General features: G+C 40.0%; 1 protein-coding gene across 1 annotated transcript in view; it reads right to left on the bottom strand.

Annotated features, from left to right (window-relative positions):
• Positions 1 to 19970, bottom strand: part of FRMD4B (FERM domain containing 4B) — a 161047-nt gene that overhangs the window by 28270 nt on the left and 112807 nt on the right. Inside the window, exons 12-14 of the mRNA XM_032212079.1 lie at positions 3448 to 3524; positions 1822 to 1960; positions 327 to 468 (exon numbers count right to left, since the gene is read on the bottom strand). Of these exons, the coding sequence (XP_032067970.1) occupies positions 327 to 468; positions 1822 to 1960; positions 3448 to 3524 (358 nt within the window). The remainder of the gene's footprint in view (positions 1 to 326; positions 469 to 1821; positions 1961 to 3447; positions 3525 to 19970) is intronic.

The following is a 19970-nucleotide window of genomic DNA, read 5'->3' as shown; positions in this document are numbered from 1 at the left end:
GAACTATGGCCCTTTTATGACTTGTGGACTTCAACTCCCAGAATTCCTGAGCCAGCAAAGCTCAGAATGGAGTTGAAATCCACATAGCAAGAAGGATTGACCCATCTGTCCACGATGAGACTGAGTCGAAAGCTGGGTAGCCCTGCCAACAAGACTCAGTCCAATCACCGTGCAGATGAGGTCAACCCATTCCTGGATGCTATCTCCACTAAGATGGAGAAGGGCCATAGTTCCCCACCTCTGATTTAGAGTGTATCCACGAGCACACTCTACGGTGCAAGCAAGACTCAAGGATGCAGACGTTTCAAAGGGGCAAGACTTCCTACCTGAAGAGATTAAACTACCATTGCTGGCCATAATAAGTTGATTCTTTACTTCCAAAGCTGTTAGCTTTGAAACTTTTGGCACTCCCGTATCTGTCAGGTCCATTGCAATATCATCCAAACTTCTGGCTGAGGGAATTTTTGCCTGAAATAATTTCAAAACAAACAAACTAAAACAATGCACTACCATGTATAACCATGTTAACTGTAATAAAACAAAAGGTACTAGAACATATTTCATACTGTCCCCAAAGCTAAATTTATATTGCTTTGAGACTTAACTTGTTTTCTGGGTATTAATGATTAAAAACACAAGCTAGTACTTAATTAGCCATTAGAAATGTTCAAAATGAATATAGGAAAAAGAAAAGAAAACTTAAATTCATAAATTAAACATTGAATGTTTTTGGAACATTTCTCTAGCTGTGGCTGGAAGTAGCATGAAATATATTAAATAATCACACTACTGCTCATATATAATACTAAAAATTGGACTGCATTAACTCTAGCCTTTCAACTCAGGCTTCCATACTCCCAATGAATTTTAAAATATTTACAAATGATAAAAGAGTCAATTCTGCTCGTTGTTCAAAATCATTAAAAGGGATATTTTTACAAGGTAGGCTACAAAATACTGTGAGATAATTTGCAAGAATAGAAACCTTCAGCTAATAACCACTCATTTAGCAACCATTTAAAGTTGTGATAGTGCTGAATAAGTGGCATTTATAGCAATAGCACTTGGACTTATATACAGCTTCATAGTGCTTTTACAGCCCTTTCTAAGCAGTTTACAGTGTCAGCATATTGCCCCCAACAATCTGAGTCCTCCTTTTACCCACCTTGGAAGGATGGAAGACTAAGTCAACTTTGAGCCGGTGAGATTTGAACTGCCGAACTGCAGCTAGCAGTCAGCTGAAGTAGCCTGCAGTAATGCACTCTAACCACTGCGCCACCTCGGCTCTTGTATAGTGATTTGTCACCAATACTCAATATTATGGCTATTGCAGCATCCCCATGGTCACATGATCGCAATTTAAGAGCTTGGTAATCAACTTGCACTTATGTGTGCCTTTGTAAAATAAGAAAGATGGGATACAACATACAGACAAGTAACACTTGTAGAGTCCCATGGTCACATGAGTGACATTTGCAACTTTTCAGCTTCCCACAAGCAAAGTCAATGGGGAAGCCATTGCAAATTGCTCCTGCTGCTTCTTCTCTTGAGGAGCCCACTAAGAAGTATGAGATCCCTACAATCTTATACGTCCATCTGCAACACCCTCTGGCCACACTCTATAGTCCCTGCCCACTTCCAGTCATACCTCCCTGGAATCAGAGGTGGGTTGCTAGTGATTCGCACTGATTCAGGTGAACCGGCAATGTTATTTTGGCCACTGCACACGCAGTGCAAAGTGAACCAGCAGCAACGCCGGCAGCAACCCACCCCCGACTGGAATACATCCTCCCCCCCTAAACAGCACTCAAGTTCACTTACTTTACTTTGTTTCCTATCCAAGTAAAACTGATGTTGACTGATTGCCATCATCCAGATGGATTTGATTAGAGAAGTGTTCGCATACCAGGTTTGTACTACGAGGCCGCTCTGTCCAAAGGTCCTTCTTGATACTGAAATTCTAAGCATTTTTTATAAAGTGAATATTACTTTTTGAGAGAGAGAGAGAGAGAAAGAGAAACAGCTATTCGTCATATGAAGTTAACCCTCAGATTAATCTTTGCAGTCTGTCCAGTAGAGGTTAAATAAACAAAAGAGCAATTAACCAACCAACTAGACGCCCAAATAGTTAACACTTCAATTTTTAAATGTTTATGTTGTACCTAGCTTAGTTCTCCCTAAGATAGCAAACCCGTGCCTGCCTGTACCACTTAGATTATATAAGAGGCAGCAGCAACTGCTAGAAAGACTGAACATTCATTCCCAAGAAGGAGGGGGGGACTATAAGGGAAAAACCTTTTCTCAGAAAAGATTTTAGAGAAAGTAGAATTTACTCAGGACCATCCCCAAAGCCCCACCTTTCTCACAGAAAAGAGGTTCCATTAGACCCAGACTTTTCTTTCACTAGAAAACTGAGTCACAAACCCAAAGTCATTTCTTTTGGAATTATACAAATTGGTTTACTAAAAAGTTTTGTTGCAGATGTTAGTGGAAAACAATAGATGGAAATATACATGTTTCTGAAGGAAGAGCTGAGGTGGAGCACAATTTCCATGGCTGTTTTCAGAAGCCGGCATTGGAAAAAGTCTCAGCCAATATTGATATGAGGAACTAACTTGCTGGGGCTCTTCTTGAGGGCTTTTCAGCTCTCCTCCCCATCTTAGTTCAGTGCACAGAGGATAGATGCAATATAAACCAGTCCTCTTTTGGGTGAAGTGTGTAGTGATTATGTTGTATTCTAGCTTATTGTTATATCAACAGAATTAGTTTCTTACAGTTTATTCAGCGACTTCTGAATATAGGCTAACTTGAAGCAATCTTGTGCTTTCAAAAGGTTTACAAAATATGTACTACACTTGGTCTGGGATTCATTTTAAATGTTTCCTGAATATTTGATCTGCTTGAACTGCTTCTGCCCACTAAGAATTATGCATTTGCTTATATAAGCCTTCTGCAAAGCGATAGATCAGGATCACAACTCCCCAACATCTCCAAGCAGAATGAATGCTCTAGGAATTCTAGAAGCTGAATGTTATAGTCCTAAACATTTTAGAGGGCATTATAATTTATTTATGTGGATAATTTGTACCACTTTTTCCCAACACTTCAATCTATACCATTCTCTCAATGGTTTTTTAAAAAAATAGTTTCCAACAACTGATTGGACTATGAAAAAGGGCTACAATGCTAATCCTCTGGTTATATTAGAAATAAATGCTGCATGGAGCTATTTCATGTAACTTAGATACACATGGGAAGCAATGATGTTGAGTTCATTTCTTTCAGGTTAGCATAATATTATAAAACATTTTCCTCCCTTGGGATGGATGAGCTAAAAATGAACCACATTACAGTTTAGCATCATGTGTGAGTATGAAATACGCATAGACTTCACAGAAGTAGCAACTCGTCCAGCAGGACAGTGTTAATAAGTGCCTGGTTGCTTACCTGTGGGGATCATGAACTTCTACTGCAAACTTCTTTTCACGAAAATAGAGATTCTCCAGCTGCTTCCACTGAAATAACTAGAAGAAATAAAAAAATAAAAAAATATATAAATATCTCAGAACTCACAATTTATTTTCTCTCTACATTGCTAATAATTCCATAGAATGGTAAACTAACAGAATTCCAAGCTACAGCTTAGAATGATGCAAAAACAAATCCTCTTTGAAGTATTTCTAAAATTAAAATGCCTACAGTCACATACTTTCTCTAGTTCTACTTTTACACAGCACCACAATCATAAGGATATTATAGAGCATTTTGCTTTTGCAAATAAAATTAACATGCATAATGAAACATGAGATGTTCTTCTTGCTGTGATGTTTGAAATGACCTAATTGAGGCCATCACTGATGGAGACTTTGGGTCATTTTTGTCTTGGAAAAGGAATAGTCATTAGGCAGGACAACTAAACTGAACCTTGATATAACTTCTCTATATAGTGTATGAAAACATACAATTCCATACAAAATAAATGTAACTAATAGATTGCCTAAAGCTGCAGTTTTAATAATTTCAAAGCATTTCCAGGCTTGTGGACTGCTTCTGGAGCACATGGATCAATCATCTGTTTATACACAAACACACCAGGGGTGAAATTCACTAGGTTCTGACAGGTTCTGGAGAACCGGTAGTGGAAATTTTGAGTAGTTCAGAGAACTGGCAAATACCACCTCCGGCTGGTCCCAGAGTGGGATGGGAATGCAGATTTTGCAATATCCTTCCCCAGGAATGAGGAGGGAATGGAGATTTTACAGTATCCTTCCCCTGCCATGTTCACCAAGCCACACCCACAGAACCGTTGTAAAAAAAATTGAATTTCACCACTGACACAAACATTCATCATTGTGTTTTTAGGACTGGGAGTATACAACAAGTTGCAGGAAAACAGACCAACAGAATAGAGGGAGAAGTGGTCAGATCCTGTAGGAAGTCTGAAGACCGATATTATGCAGTGAACTTTGTAGCTGTTAGGTGGAAGATTGTCTACATTTGTAATAAATGCTTAACTGGATATAATTCCCACTAAACTGGGAACTAAACTAGTGTTTAGTTTGGAGTAGACAATTACAGGATTGCCCTGTACTTTTTAAAAAATTTTTGTTATGGCCTCCTGGGTAAACGGTGATTCAGCTCCAACTCTGACACATTCCCTGGTATAAAAAGCAAAGATTTGTGGAGAAGGAGGGCATCTCAACAATCATGAAAAGAACGACAAATCCTGCCCCCCTGTTCCTGCAAACCATGTCTCACATATGCATGTAACAACAATTCTCTTTCCATGAACCCTCATAACTTTCTTTGTCTTGAATGGCAACAAGGAGTCATCATTTAACAACTGTTCTTCTTTACACTGGATGACAAGTGTTATTTCTCTGTCTGAGATGATGATAATGAATGCAATGAAAACTCTACACAAGTTTGCTAAAGTGAAAGATCAAAGTGTGATGGGGGCATGGAGGACAAAGAAAAATTATTATGCATTTCCTGTGTTAATAAATAACAAAATGATAGTGTTTCCGATAATAGTTTAATATCACTCATGCACCATTGATTGATGAAAGAGGGGGGCGGGAAGGAAGCCCAAAGCCAACCAATCACCTTCCATGGTTGAGGTTGGACTTCAACCTAGGTCTCCTAGTTCCAATCCAACTGATTCACAACTATACACACTGGCTGTCATTGGGAAGATTAAATATCTCCTCTTGGGAAGGGTGGCTTGACACAGCCTATTGGGATGCCTGCTCAATTTTTTGATAGTCTTAGAGCCCTGAGATTTTATGATGGCTTCTCATCCAAGTCCTCGTCAAGCCAGGTTCTGTTTAGCATCAGAGCTTAGTCAAGATTACTTTAAAAACTCTTCGATTAGTGTTTAATGTGTGATATGGAAGAACATATGAGTACACGAAAAAATATACTATCTAGATTAGTGTTTCTCAACCATAACAAACAGAAGATGGACTTCAGAAGATGGACTTTAGCTGTTGGAATTCTCCAGACAGCCCTTCACCCAGCAATATCATTGTTTCTCAACCTTAGGAACTTGAAGATGTACAGCCTTCAACTCCCAGAATTTCCCAGCCAATCATTCACCAGTCCACACATCTTCAAGCTGCTAAGGAAGAGAAACACTGATCTAGAACCTGAGAAGAGACAGGCCACCACGTGGAATACATACTTCAGTTCCTTATACAGCTTTTTAAGGGATATATTCTCTACATAAACGTCCATTTGATTCAGAAACCCTGGGAGACACATATTATTATGTGTAAATGCTAAAACATTATTTTCTTCCTGAATAGTCCATTGCTATACCCAAGAATGGAATATATTTTGTTTGGAGGTGGATATTTCTCAGTACATAGGGAATAATAAGAGGGAGTGGTGGCTCAGTGTCTAAGATGCTGAGCTTGTTGATCAGAAAGGTTGGCAGTTTGGCAGTTTGAATCCCTAGCGCTGCATAACGGAGTGAGCTTCTGTTACTTGTCCCAGCTTCTGCCAACCTAGCAGTTCAAAAACACGTAAAAAATGCAAGTAGAAAAATAGGAACCAGTTTGGTGGGAAGGTAACAGCGCTCCATGCACCTTCAGCATTTAGGCATGCTGGCCACATGATCACAGAGACGTCTTTGGACAGAGCTGACTCTTTGGGTTTGAAACAGAGATGAGCACCGCCCCCTAGAATTGGGAATGACTAGTATATATGTACAAGGCGAACCTTTATCTTTATCTTTAGGGAGTAATTGTGAATGCATTATGAAGAAAACACTTCCAACCTGCTTTTCTATATGAACATTTCACAGAAAGGCACAAGAAGAATCAATAAAGTTGGGAAAAAATACACAAGTAGAACCTTATCCATTTTACTCTTGACTACAAAGCTAATAATGCTGCCCTTTTACAATGGTTGGCACTTGGTACTGGCAGCAGCAATGATGCCTCAAGGGTTACCCCGAAGTGTTGAAAGTAGCTGGGAACAGGAAGTAAGAACTATGCAACAAGGAAAGGACATAGTTTAGAAGGGATGGTGCAAGAGTGTAGAAGGAAATTAAATTAGCATAGAAGAGGGGAAATGGGATGAGAAATGTCTATGGAGTAATCCATGTCATGGCTGTCCCAAAGGTGCTTGATAAAAGCATCTTTGGGACAATGGGATGAGAAGGTTGCACATGCAACCTTCATATCCATAAAACTAGTGGACGTTATACAACTAGTGAAACATTAAGAAAACCTAGGTGACTATCTTAAACTGAGTAAGAACATCTGGATCAATGTCACTGGCAGTCCTCTACATGCGCAGAGTGTCCGTGATTATATCTGGGCGGGTGGGCGAAGCCTCCTGCCGCCACCACTACCGGTTCACCCAAACCACAGCAAACCAATAGAATACCACCTATGGACTACCTGTATCTAGGACAATGTTGGTGAATCTACAAACCCTGCTGAACTGCAACTCCCAACAATCTCATTGCTAACTATGCCGTTTACAGCTTGTGGGACAGGAAGTTTAGCATCTTCCTTAATCTAGACTTTGTGACAATATCCAGGGTTGATGCCAGACATCTTGCCTGGAGCATTTTGCAAGCCAAATTTATACTCTACCAGTGAAATATGCTCTTTCATTATTTTTGAAATCTTCCTAGAAAGGTGCCTTTTGTTGTTATGTCACCAAGTCAGAACTCTAATATACAATCTATCTACAGCTGTCCCCTTACTGTATTTCTTGGAACTTGCAACAGGAAAGAAGTCTGGTCTCTAAAGTTTTCCTTAATTAGTACCTGTGTAAAACAAAGCTAACTTCACACACGTCTCTGAAGTGTATGAAAGATAATGAAGTAGGGCACTTTAGTTCCAAAACCTTTTGTTGCTATTGTTGATGTAGGAGATGAAAAGATACCTATACAGCTGGTTTGGCAAGTATGCTTTTTTAAACTTCAGCCCAAGGTAAATCAAAGTAAGAATGATTTATCTGGAACTGCACAGTTCCAGGTTTCACAAAATCTGCAACGCTCTTAAAAATGATTATGTTTAAGTCAGTCTCTCAACAGCCAAATCTTGTGGTTAGATATAGGGACATTAATTTCCTCTCCACTGAGCTTCCAAAAAAACCTGTGCTTGGGGATGTTACTTTACAGTTTGTGTGTGCCTTTTCATTAATAAATGGCTGTTATTTGAAAGCAATTCTCATAACGTTCAATCTAACTTGCTCGCATGTATATATGCAAAAGAGTGCTGCACTCAAAGTACAGCACTAGTTGTATCTCGTGTTGATCAGAGTTGAAATGGCTTCTGAGTAAACGGTCAAATTATTCATTTCAGTTGATAATGAACTGAACTGGATTCATAGCCAGGAAATTGGCTTACAGAAATCTCATCAAGATATTTCAGCTTTTATGCATTTAACACCCGAATGTAGTATGTTAAACAGCCATATCTCAGCAAGACTGCTAAAAGTAAACTGCAGCCAACAGTATAAAGCAATCGTACATTTCATAAACACAAAATATTAAATTTCAGAGCCAAATGCACTTGTGTCAGAAATAACAACTAATCCTTTCTCTGGGTTCATGGACGAGCCAAGCATCATTATTTTTACCAGCCTTTCATCTTCAAAAATATTTCCAGCTCCAAGTTGTACTTTGCAATTGTTTTATTAGATGTTCTGTTTTAAAGAAAGCTGTGAACAACACTTGATTTTGCTTGACAAAACACTCAGCTTTAGTTTGCTGGAATGTTTCGACAGTCCTTGTTTACATACCTAATTTTTTTTATTCCATAACAAGAATATAAACATCCTCAAACTAGGATAAATAAGTCACAGGACTTTTGAGAGATCTTATTTCATTGAAAAATGATTGCAAAGCAGAAATTAGAATTTTCTCTATCCAACAAACATATAAATAAGAAAATTTGATCTTGATCTTAAACATACTACATAGACACAAACTGTCTGATTTCACTAAATCTACATCCACTTGGGAGCACCAACCCTTTTCACCTCCTTTCTCCCTAAAACAGAAAATCGGTGAATTTTAACATTGCACACAATACTTCACACTCGCAGTGGGAAATGAAAGCAGCTCGAGAAGGAAGTTCCTTTGTGCTTACCTGGATCTTTGCAGAGGCTGAAGGAATCGTTTATGCTATAGGTTCCAAAAAGTGCAATAAGAGGTTTTTATTTTAAAAATGCGTGCTTAGATAATCCTCCTTCCCTCCAAGCCTTTCTTCTCAGGGAACAAGGTAACTTCTTGCCTCAAAGCCTCAGACACTTAAGTGTAACTCTAGTTTCACCGACGGACTCTCTCTGCTGACACATTGCTAACATCATCAGTTTTTATTGCTGGGGCTAACCTCCTTATTCCACCCTCCTTTTCTCCTCCTCCACAGAGAGCACAAGAGAGAAAGAAAAGCAAGCAAACCTGATGGGTGTCTCACAGGAGGAGGGGGGGGGTATGCCAGAAACCCAGGAGCAGAGAGAGTGAAAATGTTTTTAAGGCAACCCAGGCAAGGACTTCCCACTTCACAAGGCGAGGAGAAAGACCATGCCTCTAACACTCCCCTTAGTCTTTACTCACCCTCTCCAAAGGCAACAGGTTTGACAAGAAAAGCTACTGACATTCCCGGGGCCCTTCCCTTCGGCTCAGTTGAACACTGAGAGCAAAGAGTGCATGAAACAGGACTCCCTGAAAGTGTAGCCTCTTTCCTTTGTCGTCTTATCTTTCTGACTAATGATGACTCCTAGCGCACTCTCCCTTTTCATCACTTCCTTAGGAATAATTTATGAGCCAGCAGGACATGCGTATGATCTCTTAACAGATCTAAAGTTTGTGGGAAGGCCAGCAGGGCAATAAGAGTTTACGAAAATGAACAATGTCTGTCTGCTAGAAGACTGCAAAGCCTTCAGGAGCCCCACCCATAAAGTGGACGTTACAGTTTCTTACGCTTTCCCGATGGAAACAGTTTCACAACTTGCTTAAGCAGGTACCCTATTTCCATGAAAATAAGCCCTCCCCGGATAATAAGCCCAATCGGGCTTTGAGCGCATGCGTTAAAATAAACCCTTCCCTGAAAATAAGCCCTCCCCAAAAATATTGCAACACAGCAGCAGCCATGAGGTGACCACACTCGCCGCCTCCTGAACCTCAAAAATAATAAGACGTTCCCGAAAATAAGGGCAAGTGTCTTATTTTGGGGAAAACACAGTAGATCCCCATATACCAAACAGGCAGTCCTCAACTTACATCCCATTCTGTTAGTGACCATTCAAAGTTGCAACGACACTGAAAAAAAATGTCTTATGAATGTTTTTCACTCTTGCAACAGTTGCAGCGTGCCCTGGCCAGGTGATCAAAATTCAGTCACTTTGCAACTGGCATGTATTTATGACAGTTCCAGTGTTCTGGTGCCATGTGACCACCTTTGGAGAAGCAAAGTTAATGGAGAAGCCAGATTCACTTAACAACCTTGTGGTGATGCAGTGGTTAGAATGCAGTACTGCAGGCTACTTCTGCCGACTGCCAGTTGCCTGCAGTTTGGTAGTTCGATTCTGACCGGCTCAAGGTTAACTCAGCCTTCCATCTTTTCAGGGTCGGTAAAATGAGGACCCAGATTGTTCAGGACAATATGCTGTCTCTATAAACTGCTTAGAGAGGGCTGTAAAAGCACTGTTAAGAGGTATATAAGTTACTAACTTAACAATTGCAGGGATTCACTAAACAACTATGGTAAGAAAAGTCGTAAAATGGGGCAAAACTCGCTTAGCAATGGAAATTATGGTCGTAAGATGAGGACTACTTGTATTGAAAATTCAAAGCACTGATTTATCCAAGAACTTCTAGTGATTGAGTAAGCACTGCAGATGGCTTTGCCCTCAAGTATCTTGGAATCCTATCTTGAATCATTATCTAGGCAAATAGGAATAGTTGGTGTGATTAATAGCACTCCCCTGTTGGTTTTCCAAATAACAGTCCCACGGGATTCTGACAAGCTTACTAGAGGCTATATGGGTTTAAATGTAAGATTTTAAAAAATAGATCCATATAATTCATGAAAAGAGGATCTTGCACTTCCCTCAAACGTACTACTAAATAACATTCTAAGTACTAATCTGGAAAGTAAATGTATATGCCAGAGATGGTATTCAGCAGGTTCTGACCAGTTCAGAAGAACCAGTAGTGGAAATTTTGAGTAGTTTGAAGTACAGAGTAGTTTTTATTGGAAGCACACTAAGTCAAATTGCCACAGTAATTCACAAAACTGTCTGTCCATAGAAGAGATTGCAACAAAGCTTCCTAAAAAATAAAATGCCAGCACCTAATGAACTTTTTTTTATGCAAAAGAGCAAATTACTTATACAATACAATAGCAGAATTGGAAGGGACCTTGGAGGTCTTCTAGTCCAACCCCCTGCCTAGACAGGAAACCCTACACCGTTTCAGACAAATGACTATCTAACATCTTCTTAAAGACTTCCAGTGTTGGGGCATTCACAACCTCTAGAGGCAAGCTGTTCCACTGATTAATTTTCTAACTGTCAGGAAATTTCTCCTCAGTTCTAAGTTGCTTCTCTCCTTGATTAGTTTCCACTCATTGCTTCTTGTTCTACCCTCAAGTGCCTTGGAGCATAGTTTGACTCCCTCTTCTTTGTGGCAACCCCTGAGGTATTGGAACACTGCTATCATATCTCCCCTAGTCCTTCTTTTCATTAAACTTGCCTGCAATTAATTGCAAGGACAATATACATATGATTTTTTTGATTATGTGCCATCATTTGTTTAAATTCCTAGTGACCATACTGATAGATTTTCTCCATGAAACATGCATTTAGAGCACTTAATTAGTTTTCTACCCCCAGAACGACTGTGCTTACATAGTATAAGATTTCACTATTCCAACGTACACTGTTTCACTACTCTAGAAATACTATCTTGCAGAATTAAGTCTAGGTATGGAGTGAGGGAGCAAGATAAAATCAATTCAATATCTTTTGATGGTTTTGAACATTTCACTACAAGACTACCACTAATAGGGCATAGAAATAGTACTAGGTTAAATCTTCTATTTTTCCCAGGTGTATTACATTTCTCTTCCAGGTAAAGTTTACGAGAACTGTTTTTAAAATGGGATCTCCTTTATACCTTTTGAAATGTTGAACACTATTATTGGCCTTAATAGCTAGAATGAGAAACAAACATGAAACTAAATACCTATTAATTAACCCAAAGGTCTCAAAATATTGGTTTGAAGCAACATTTTTAATTATTTTAAAAGAAGAGAATAAGGCAGCCTTATCTTACCATTGGAAAGTGGGTACGTTTATCCCATAAAAGACTTCATATTACATCTAATCTGAATTAGAAATACTGGTATCATCTTGGAACTTTCCAAGTATTGACATTATTAAACCTTTGCGTTTTTAAAATTTGTCTAATTTCTTTTTCTGTTATTTGCTGGATGTCAAGATAGAAAATGTGCACTATTGATTAAATGAAAACTAATTTAAAAATATTTTAAGCATAACAAAAATCTACATCCCCATTACAATAGCATGATATAAGTTTTGCTTTTCTTCAGGCATGGGAAAGAAGAAAAAACTATCCTAAACGTTTTCAGTTAAAAAGGCAAATGGGTGAAAATGTTCCCTTTAAATGAAACTCCTAATTCCTGTAACCTCTATATTAATTAGGTAGCCATCAAAATGTTGAATGAGCAGCTGCAGAATAATTTCAATCCATATATACACATTGCAATCCATATGTACACAATCTATATGTATACATGAAAATAACATCCTCTTCCTCTTCTCATACATAACAATTTTCTCTTTTGCCCCGGGGAGCCTTAGATCTGGACACTGCTAAGGGAAGCCTTAGCTCTGACACTGCCATCAGCAAGAAACTGCAATAGTATTATTTACTACCCAGCAAGTTCATGGTGATACATAATAGACAACCCCAGATTGCCATTATTGTGCAGGATCATGAAGAACGATACTCAAAAACCAACAAATTGGCAGAGATACTTTATCTTAAAGCTATAACAAGATGTGCATGCAGCTGAACATACATTTGCTGTGTACCTAAGCAATGGCTTTAGTCAAGCTATTTATCATTCTTTGTAACAGAGAGAGAGAAAGAGGGAGGGGAAGGCATGTTGGACCACCAGTTATTATTTGGGTAACTGTCAGACATGAAAGACCAGAGCCACACCTGAAATTCCAATTAAATTGATTTATTGCTCATGCCTATGTATAGGAATCTACTCAACTAACTGTTAGCACTATTTTGGTCTTCGATAAGAGTTAATGGGATTCAAGAGATGTTGGATTTAATTTGTTTGTGGGAACCTAGGGACTCTAGGCTGATTCCTCTTTTGACTCTGCCCCACTCCTTCTTTTACATTAACAACTATTCAAGGCCCAAATGCTAAAATTACTACAGTTCTGTCTGTATTGCAAGAAGTATAGCAACCCTGGATCATGCGCCTCCATTATTCTCAATTTGATACTGCATATACTGGTAATCCTCATTTAGTGACAGGCTTATACAGTGACCATTCACTGTTACAACCTTGACGAAAACGTAACTGTATGACCAATCTTGGCATTTATGACCTATGCAGAGCTGTAAAGCTGAAGAAAGATTATAACCACAGTTTCAGGTTCACTGAGTAATGGCTTTATTTAACAATTAAGTGCTGCTCTCAATTGTGGTCATTAAGCAAGGACTACCTGATTGATTTCAATGAGGAGCTGTAGTTGTTTTTTGCAACTAAGAATCCAATATCAAGACAGACAAGCCAGCCCGTACCACTTGCTTCCCTTTTGGCCTGAGAAGCAAATCATCTTGTTAAACAAATCTCTTTTAGGCTGCTCAAATGGCTCCTAAATATGAAACCATCACTGTCTTAGGAGCATTTATGCCAGGAAATTGATCTGATTGGGTACAGGTTCTGCAGTGCCCACCCTTTCAGAGCCAGCCAGCACTCTAACTGGAGCAAGACATACCGTGTTTCCCAAAAATAACCCCTGAAATAAGTGCTTGGCCTTATTTTTGGGGAGGTCTTATTATTTTTGAGGTTCAGGAGGCGACGAGCGTGGTCACCTCATGGCTGCTGTGTTTCAATATTTTGGGGGAGGGCTTATTTTCAGGGAAGGGCTTATTTCAGCACATGCGCTCAAATGCCCGATTGGGCTTATTATCCGAGGAAGTCTTATTTTCAGGGAAACAGGGTAGGTACCATTCGTTGTATTTTTGAGCGAGTCACAGAGCCATTTTGGTTGAGTACTTAGGCACCTTGCAAAAAACCTTGTGGTGAGTTCTGACCCTGCCTTATTCATGAAAGCCAGCCAGGTGGCTTTAGGACAGTCACTCTCTCTCAGCCCAACCCAACTCATCAGATTTTTGTTGTGGAGGAAATAGGAGGAGGAAAGAGTATATTAATACTTCCTTGTTAGAAGCACTGAAGTGCTTTTGTAGTGAAAGGATTTGCCGATAACATCAGAGTTGCCCGGGGGATGCCCAATTAGGTGCTCCTTTCTGTGAAGGTGTCCACTGAAGTGGTACCTATTTATCTACTCATGGTTGCCCACTTTTGAATGGCTGGGTTGGCAGGAGCTGGAGTGTGTGATGGGAACTCTTCCTGTCCCGCAGTAGCAACGGGTCTCAAATATGAGCCTGCTGAACTTCATCTCAGTGTTCCTAGCCTCGTAGCTCACCCACACTTTAGAGGAGAGTACTGTGTGCGTTTTTGCTGGCTTATCTATAAAAAAAAATAAAGGCAGGAAATAAATAAATCCTCACCTCTACCCCAGACATCTAGTAGTAATAACAACAAAATTAAGTAGGAGTCTCTGTTGGCTTCAAGTAAAAGCCAAGAATCTAGAGCAGAGAAAGCTAACCTCTGCCTCTTGGCGTAAAATAGGCATTGATGTTGGTCACTTATTACCTTGTCATCTCTTGTTCAGATTACTGTAATTCGCTTGACAGAAGGATGCCCTTGAAAGACCACCATGCAATTTCCACTGTTGCAAAATGTAGCAACCTGTTTGCTCGCAGGACGGTCTTATTATTGCCACATAATACATTTGCAATGTGCTCTGCACTGGTTGTAAGTGCACTTCCAAAGGCAATTCAAACTGTTGGTTATGATATATAAAGCTTCACATGGCTCAGATTCTGGGTATCTATAAGGCCATCTTTCCCTGATAAATTCTGCCCACTCAAGTTTGAGGAACAGAGTGTGTTCTTCTGTATGCTGAGGTTCCCGCCAATCATGAGATGTAACAGGATGGGGCATGAAAAGGTCTTCTCCAGAAGGTTTACCCACAACTTCCCCTCCCCAGGTGGCACCTACCCTCATGGACATTTGAAAGCTTGTTAAAATTTGGCTGTGTTAAATACAATGAGAAATTGGATTTTAAATCATTAAGCAGCTTGGCCTGATATCTGTGGAGCCTGATCTACTTATTACTCAGATCACCAGCAGAAGCCCTTCTGAAGAGGTCCTTACAGCCAAAAGCTCAACAACAAAGGTTCTCAGATGAGATACAGTGCTTGTGGATTTGTATTTAATTCTCACTTTCTCAAGCTTTTAATTTTAAATTATTTCATTATTTACTTTTAATCCAAGATGGATTTTAACTGTATTAACTTTACTGTCTTCTACTTTTCGTCTTACTATTGATGTAAGCCATTTGATAACAGTTAAAATTAAAAGTAAAATGATCAATAGGTTAAGACTTGACACTGACCAAAGCCTAGGACTGGGGTGGCGAACCTATGGCACGCGTGCCACAGGTGGTACGCGGAGCCATTTGTCAGGGCACGTAAGGCGTTGCCCTGGCAGCTGGCCAGCGTTCATGCGTGCACTGGCCAGCTGAGTTCAGCCTTTTTTAAAGACATTTTTCACCCTTTCCAGGCTCCAGAGTCTTTATAGGAGCCTGGGGAGGGCGAAAAGAGCCCCACCGCCCCCTGGAGGCCCTCCGGAGGCTTCAGGAGAAGCCTCATGAGCGCAAAAAAATGACCCTATGGGCAAATCGAAAGTTCGGGAACAGACTTCCAGTTTGCTTGTAGGGTCGGTTTAAGCCCTCCGGAGGCTTCAGGAGCTTCCCTGAAGCCTCTGAGCGCAAAAAAACCCAGCCCTATGGGCAAATCAGAAGTTCGGGAACGGGCTTACAGTTTGCTTGTAGGGTCGGTTTAAGCCCTCCGGAGGCTTCAGGAGCTTCCCTGAAGCCTCTGAGCGCAAAAAAATTCAGCCCTATGGGCAAATCAGAAGTTCGGGAACGGGCTTACAGTTTGCTTGTAGGGTCGGTTTAAGCCCTCCGGAGGCTTCAGGAGCTTCCCTGAAGCCTCTGAGTGCAAAAAAACCCAGCCCTATGGGCAAATCAGAAGTTCGGGAACGGGCTTACAGTTTGCTCGGAGGGTCGTTTTGTTGCCCTTTGGAGGCTTCAGGGAAGGCTCCTGAAGGTCCCTGAAGCCTCCGGAGGGCCTCATGGGGGGAGGCTCTTTTCGCCCTCCCCAGGCTTCTATAAAGCCTCTGGAGTCCAGGGAGGTCGAAAAGGCATGGAAAAATGGGGGGGGGGAGCAGCACACATGCGCACTGGGTGAGTGGGTCACGCAGTGAGCTCCCCCTGCGCTCCCCCCCTTATGGCACGCGAGCCAGAAAAGGTTCGCCATCGCTGGGGTAGGACTTGGGAGGTCCTTTGTTGTAGGGAAATCTGTAAAATGTACACTTCAGGACTACAGAACCAGGTAATAGTTCAAAGCTTAAAGACTTAGTAATGATTGTTTGGCTTCAAACTGTTCCATTGGAAAATAAATTTTTAAACCAGGAGCCACCCTTGGGCAAAAGTAGATTCAAATAATCAAGAAAAGAAATGTATATTTACATCAATTTTAGGATCATAATCACTAATAAACTTCAACTCTATAGAACTCAGGGTTCTTGTCTTTGGCTTAATTTTCCCCTTCCTATAACGAAATATAATATGCACATATCCACAAACCCAAAAAAGGAGGGAAAGTTTTTACAATAAGAGTGCTTTGACTACTTTTCCAACAAAGTCCATTTATGCAAAAATGTTGACATGCAACAGTTTTCAGAAATCAAAAAAGGACACTACCTATTATAAAAAGCAAAACACTTGTTTAACGCATGAATTGCATTTTCGGAAAGCTGAGGCCATGATGAAGCAAATACAACAGCAGAGAGAAAGTTAATAATTTAACAGCCTCTACATTTCTAAGCCCAAGCCATCAGAAAATATATCTGTGAAAGTTTATCTGAAATGAATAAACGTAAGAGTTTGAACAAAAATGACACCCAGGAAATAATATGTACTAATTAATGTGATGTTTAGGAAAAAAGGAGAATAATATAGTTAAACAAACCATATCTTTCTCAGACTCTATACTTCTAAAGCTTTCACAAATTGTTCTTCAAAGTAAAAATGATAGCGACTATCGCTCTGAAAACAGACAGTTCTACAAAGAGGCCCAGACAATTGGCACAACCTGACTAATTATTTCCAACAGACTCTTCAGATCAGATCATCTGTCAGGTGGAGATCTGTTTATGACCGTGAAGCAAATGGATGGTTTTATTTATTTAAATACTGTTTATGGCTGCCTAGTGTCTGTAGGCAGTGTAAAATAATCCATTCCAATCATCCACTACCTGTCATTTTCTATCTCTGTTGAAACTGAAGGACCTGAAATGTTCAGCTAGCAACAGCCATGCCAGCTGGAAATTCTAGACGTTGCAATCTCAATATATAAGGGGAACATCAAATTGGCATATCCTGTTCTCACCTGCTCCTTCAACCTCCAGGATCAATGACCAGGCTGTCTAGGAATTATGAGAATTGTCCAATATTTATGGAGGCTACCAAGTTGCAGAAGGATGGGCTAATGTCCAATACCTGAGTGTTGGCAAACATTTAAACTTGATCTTATGCGATGACTGCTTCTAGTTTGTTGATTGCCCAAAGCATGCATGCATTCATGCTTTCATTCATTCAATTTCTATAACCACCCATCTCAGTCAATGATTCTGGATAGCTTACAATTATATTACAGTTAAACATATTAAAATATTTTAAAATAATAAAAGCACTAAAAACAGCCGCATTAAATATACATAGGAGCAAGATACTAACTAGGCCAGTTAGTAATACAGCCGAGAAATGGGGCCCTTGACACATTCCCAGGCTTGGGAACATAGTCAGTTTTTAGGGCCTTACGAAAGGCTAAGACAGATTCTGTGACTTTTCACGCCTTAATATACTGTAAATGTGGCAAGCTGGATTGTAACCACATTTTTCCTATTAAAAATAATTTATTCTTAAGAAATGTGTCTGTGTTTAAAATGGGTTATATCCAATTGCACAGGCTGCCACATTCCCCAGAGATAAGATAAAAACGCAGCACCTCTCAAACAATTTGAAAAAGCTTTAAAAAGGCAGGCATCTATAGTACGCTATCAAGAGAAACGGCAATCTATGTTGACAAAGCTCTTGTACCAGATTGATAAACGGAATTAGCAACTCCACTTTACAGCTCATAGAAAATCATAGGAAAATGGTCCCTCCCTCTATTATCTCCTCTGCTGGAAGGGAAGTACCACAGAACTGGAGGAAAAGGATAGTTTCTGACTTTAGAGCAAACAAAACTGGTCGTTCACCTGAAAACGTAAAGTGCAGATTGAGTGGCAGAAACTGGAAATGATGGGTGATGCCAGAGTCCAGTTCAGATATACACGTCAGAGGATGACTCAGAATGTTCTTGAGGTAAAAATAAAACTGGCTTCCTCAAAGGAAAGAACGAACAAACTTTTTTCTTTCCTACTGTCAAACCCTTCCCTAGACAAGAAAGAACCAATATTTCTAAATATGCTAAATATTTTCCAAAGACGCACTGTGCTATACTATAGGATTCGATGGGGCCTAAATCACCCCTAGAGGATAGTTTTTCTTGCCTTTTGCATCAATTGTTACAGCATTCCTTTACCTTGCCCAGAAGTACTTGATAGTGCCATATTTTTCGGCGTATAAGATATACCTTTTTCCCTGGTGCGTCTTATATACTGAATACAGCATCTTTTTGCCTCCTGAAATCCTGCTCCTTCACCAAAATGGCTGTGCATAGCTTGTAGGAGACTTTCAGAGAGCTCCTGGGGGCTGGGGAGGGCAGAAATGAGCAAAAAACGGGCTGTTTTTTTGCTTAGATTCCCCCCCCCCGGAGCATACTATAAGCTTCCTAATGTCTTTTTGAGGAAAAATGGACTTTTTTGCTCATTTTTAGGCTGCCACACGCCCCCCCTCCGAACATTCTACAAGCCTCCTAAAACCTGAAGGCTTTTTTGGAAAAAAAAAACAGGCTCGTTTTTGCGAAAAACGAGCCGTTTTTGCGAAAAACGGGCCGTTTTTGCGAAAAACGGGCCATTTTTGGGAGGTTTGCAGTTTCTAATTGCCTCTTCAAAACCTTGGTGCATCTTATACTCCGGTGCATCTTATGCTCCGAAAAATACGGTATATATAAGTATGACAAACACAAATAAATATAAGAGTAAGGTTCTACATTTAGGCAAGAAAAACAAAATGCACAGGTACAGCGTAGGTGGTACTTTGCTCAACAGTAGTAACTATGAAAGGGATCTTGGAGCCCTAGTGGACAACCATTTAAATATGAGCCAGCAGCGTGCAACAGCTGCCAAAAAAGCCAACACAGTTCTAGGCTGCATAAAGAGAGGGATAGAATCAAGATCACGTGAAGTGTTAATACCACTTTAAAATGCCTTGGTAAGGCCACACTTGGAATACTGCATTCAGTTTTGGTCACCACGGTCTAGAAAAGATGTGGAGACTCTAGAAAGAGTGCAGAGAAGAGCAACAAAGATGATATGGAGACTAAAACATATGAAGTGCGGCTGCAGGAACTGGGTATGTCTAGTTTAATGGAAAGAAGGACTAGGGGAGACATGATAGCAGTGTTCCAATATCTCAGGGGTTGCCACAAAGAAGAGGGAGTCAAACTATTCTCCAAAGCACCTGAGTGTAGAACAAGAAGCAATGGGTGGAAACTAATCAAGGAGAGAAGCAACTTAGAACTGAGAGAAATTTCCTGACAGTTAGAAAAAATAATCAGTGGAACAGCTTCCCTCTAGAGGTTGTGAATGCCCCAACACTGGAAGTCTTTAAGAAGATGTTAGATAGCCATTTGTCTGAAATAGTATAGGGTTTCCTGCCTAGGCAGCGGGTTGGACTAGAAGACTTCCAAGGTCCCTTCCAACTGTGCTGTTTTATTGTATTGTATTGTATTGTATTGTACTGTACTGTATTGTATAAATAATTGTTTATGAAAGTGGCTGGATCTAGGTGACTTTCAGATGTACGTAAGAAAAAGAAAAGACAAAATCAAGATGATTAAATTAGTATTAAGAATGCAAGTGAACGTTTATACAATTTTG

The sequence above is a fragment of the Thamnophis elegans genome, chromosome 2 (genome assembly GCF_009769535.1).
Source record: "Thamnophis elegans isolate rThaEle1 chromosome 2, rThaEle1.pri, whole genome shotgun sequence".
In the NCBI taxonomy this organism is placed as follows: domain Eukaryota; kingdom Metazoa; phylum Chordata; class Lepidosauria; order Squamata; family Colubridae; genus Thamnophis; species Thamnophis elegans.
This window is presented reverse-complemented; position numbering and strand designations above follow the sequence as displayed.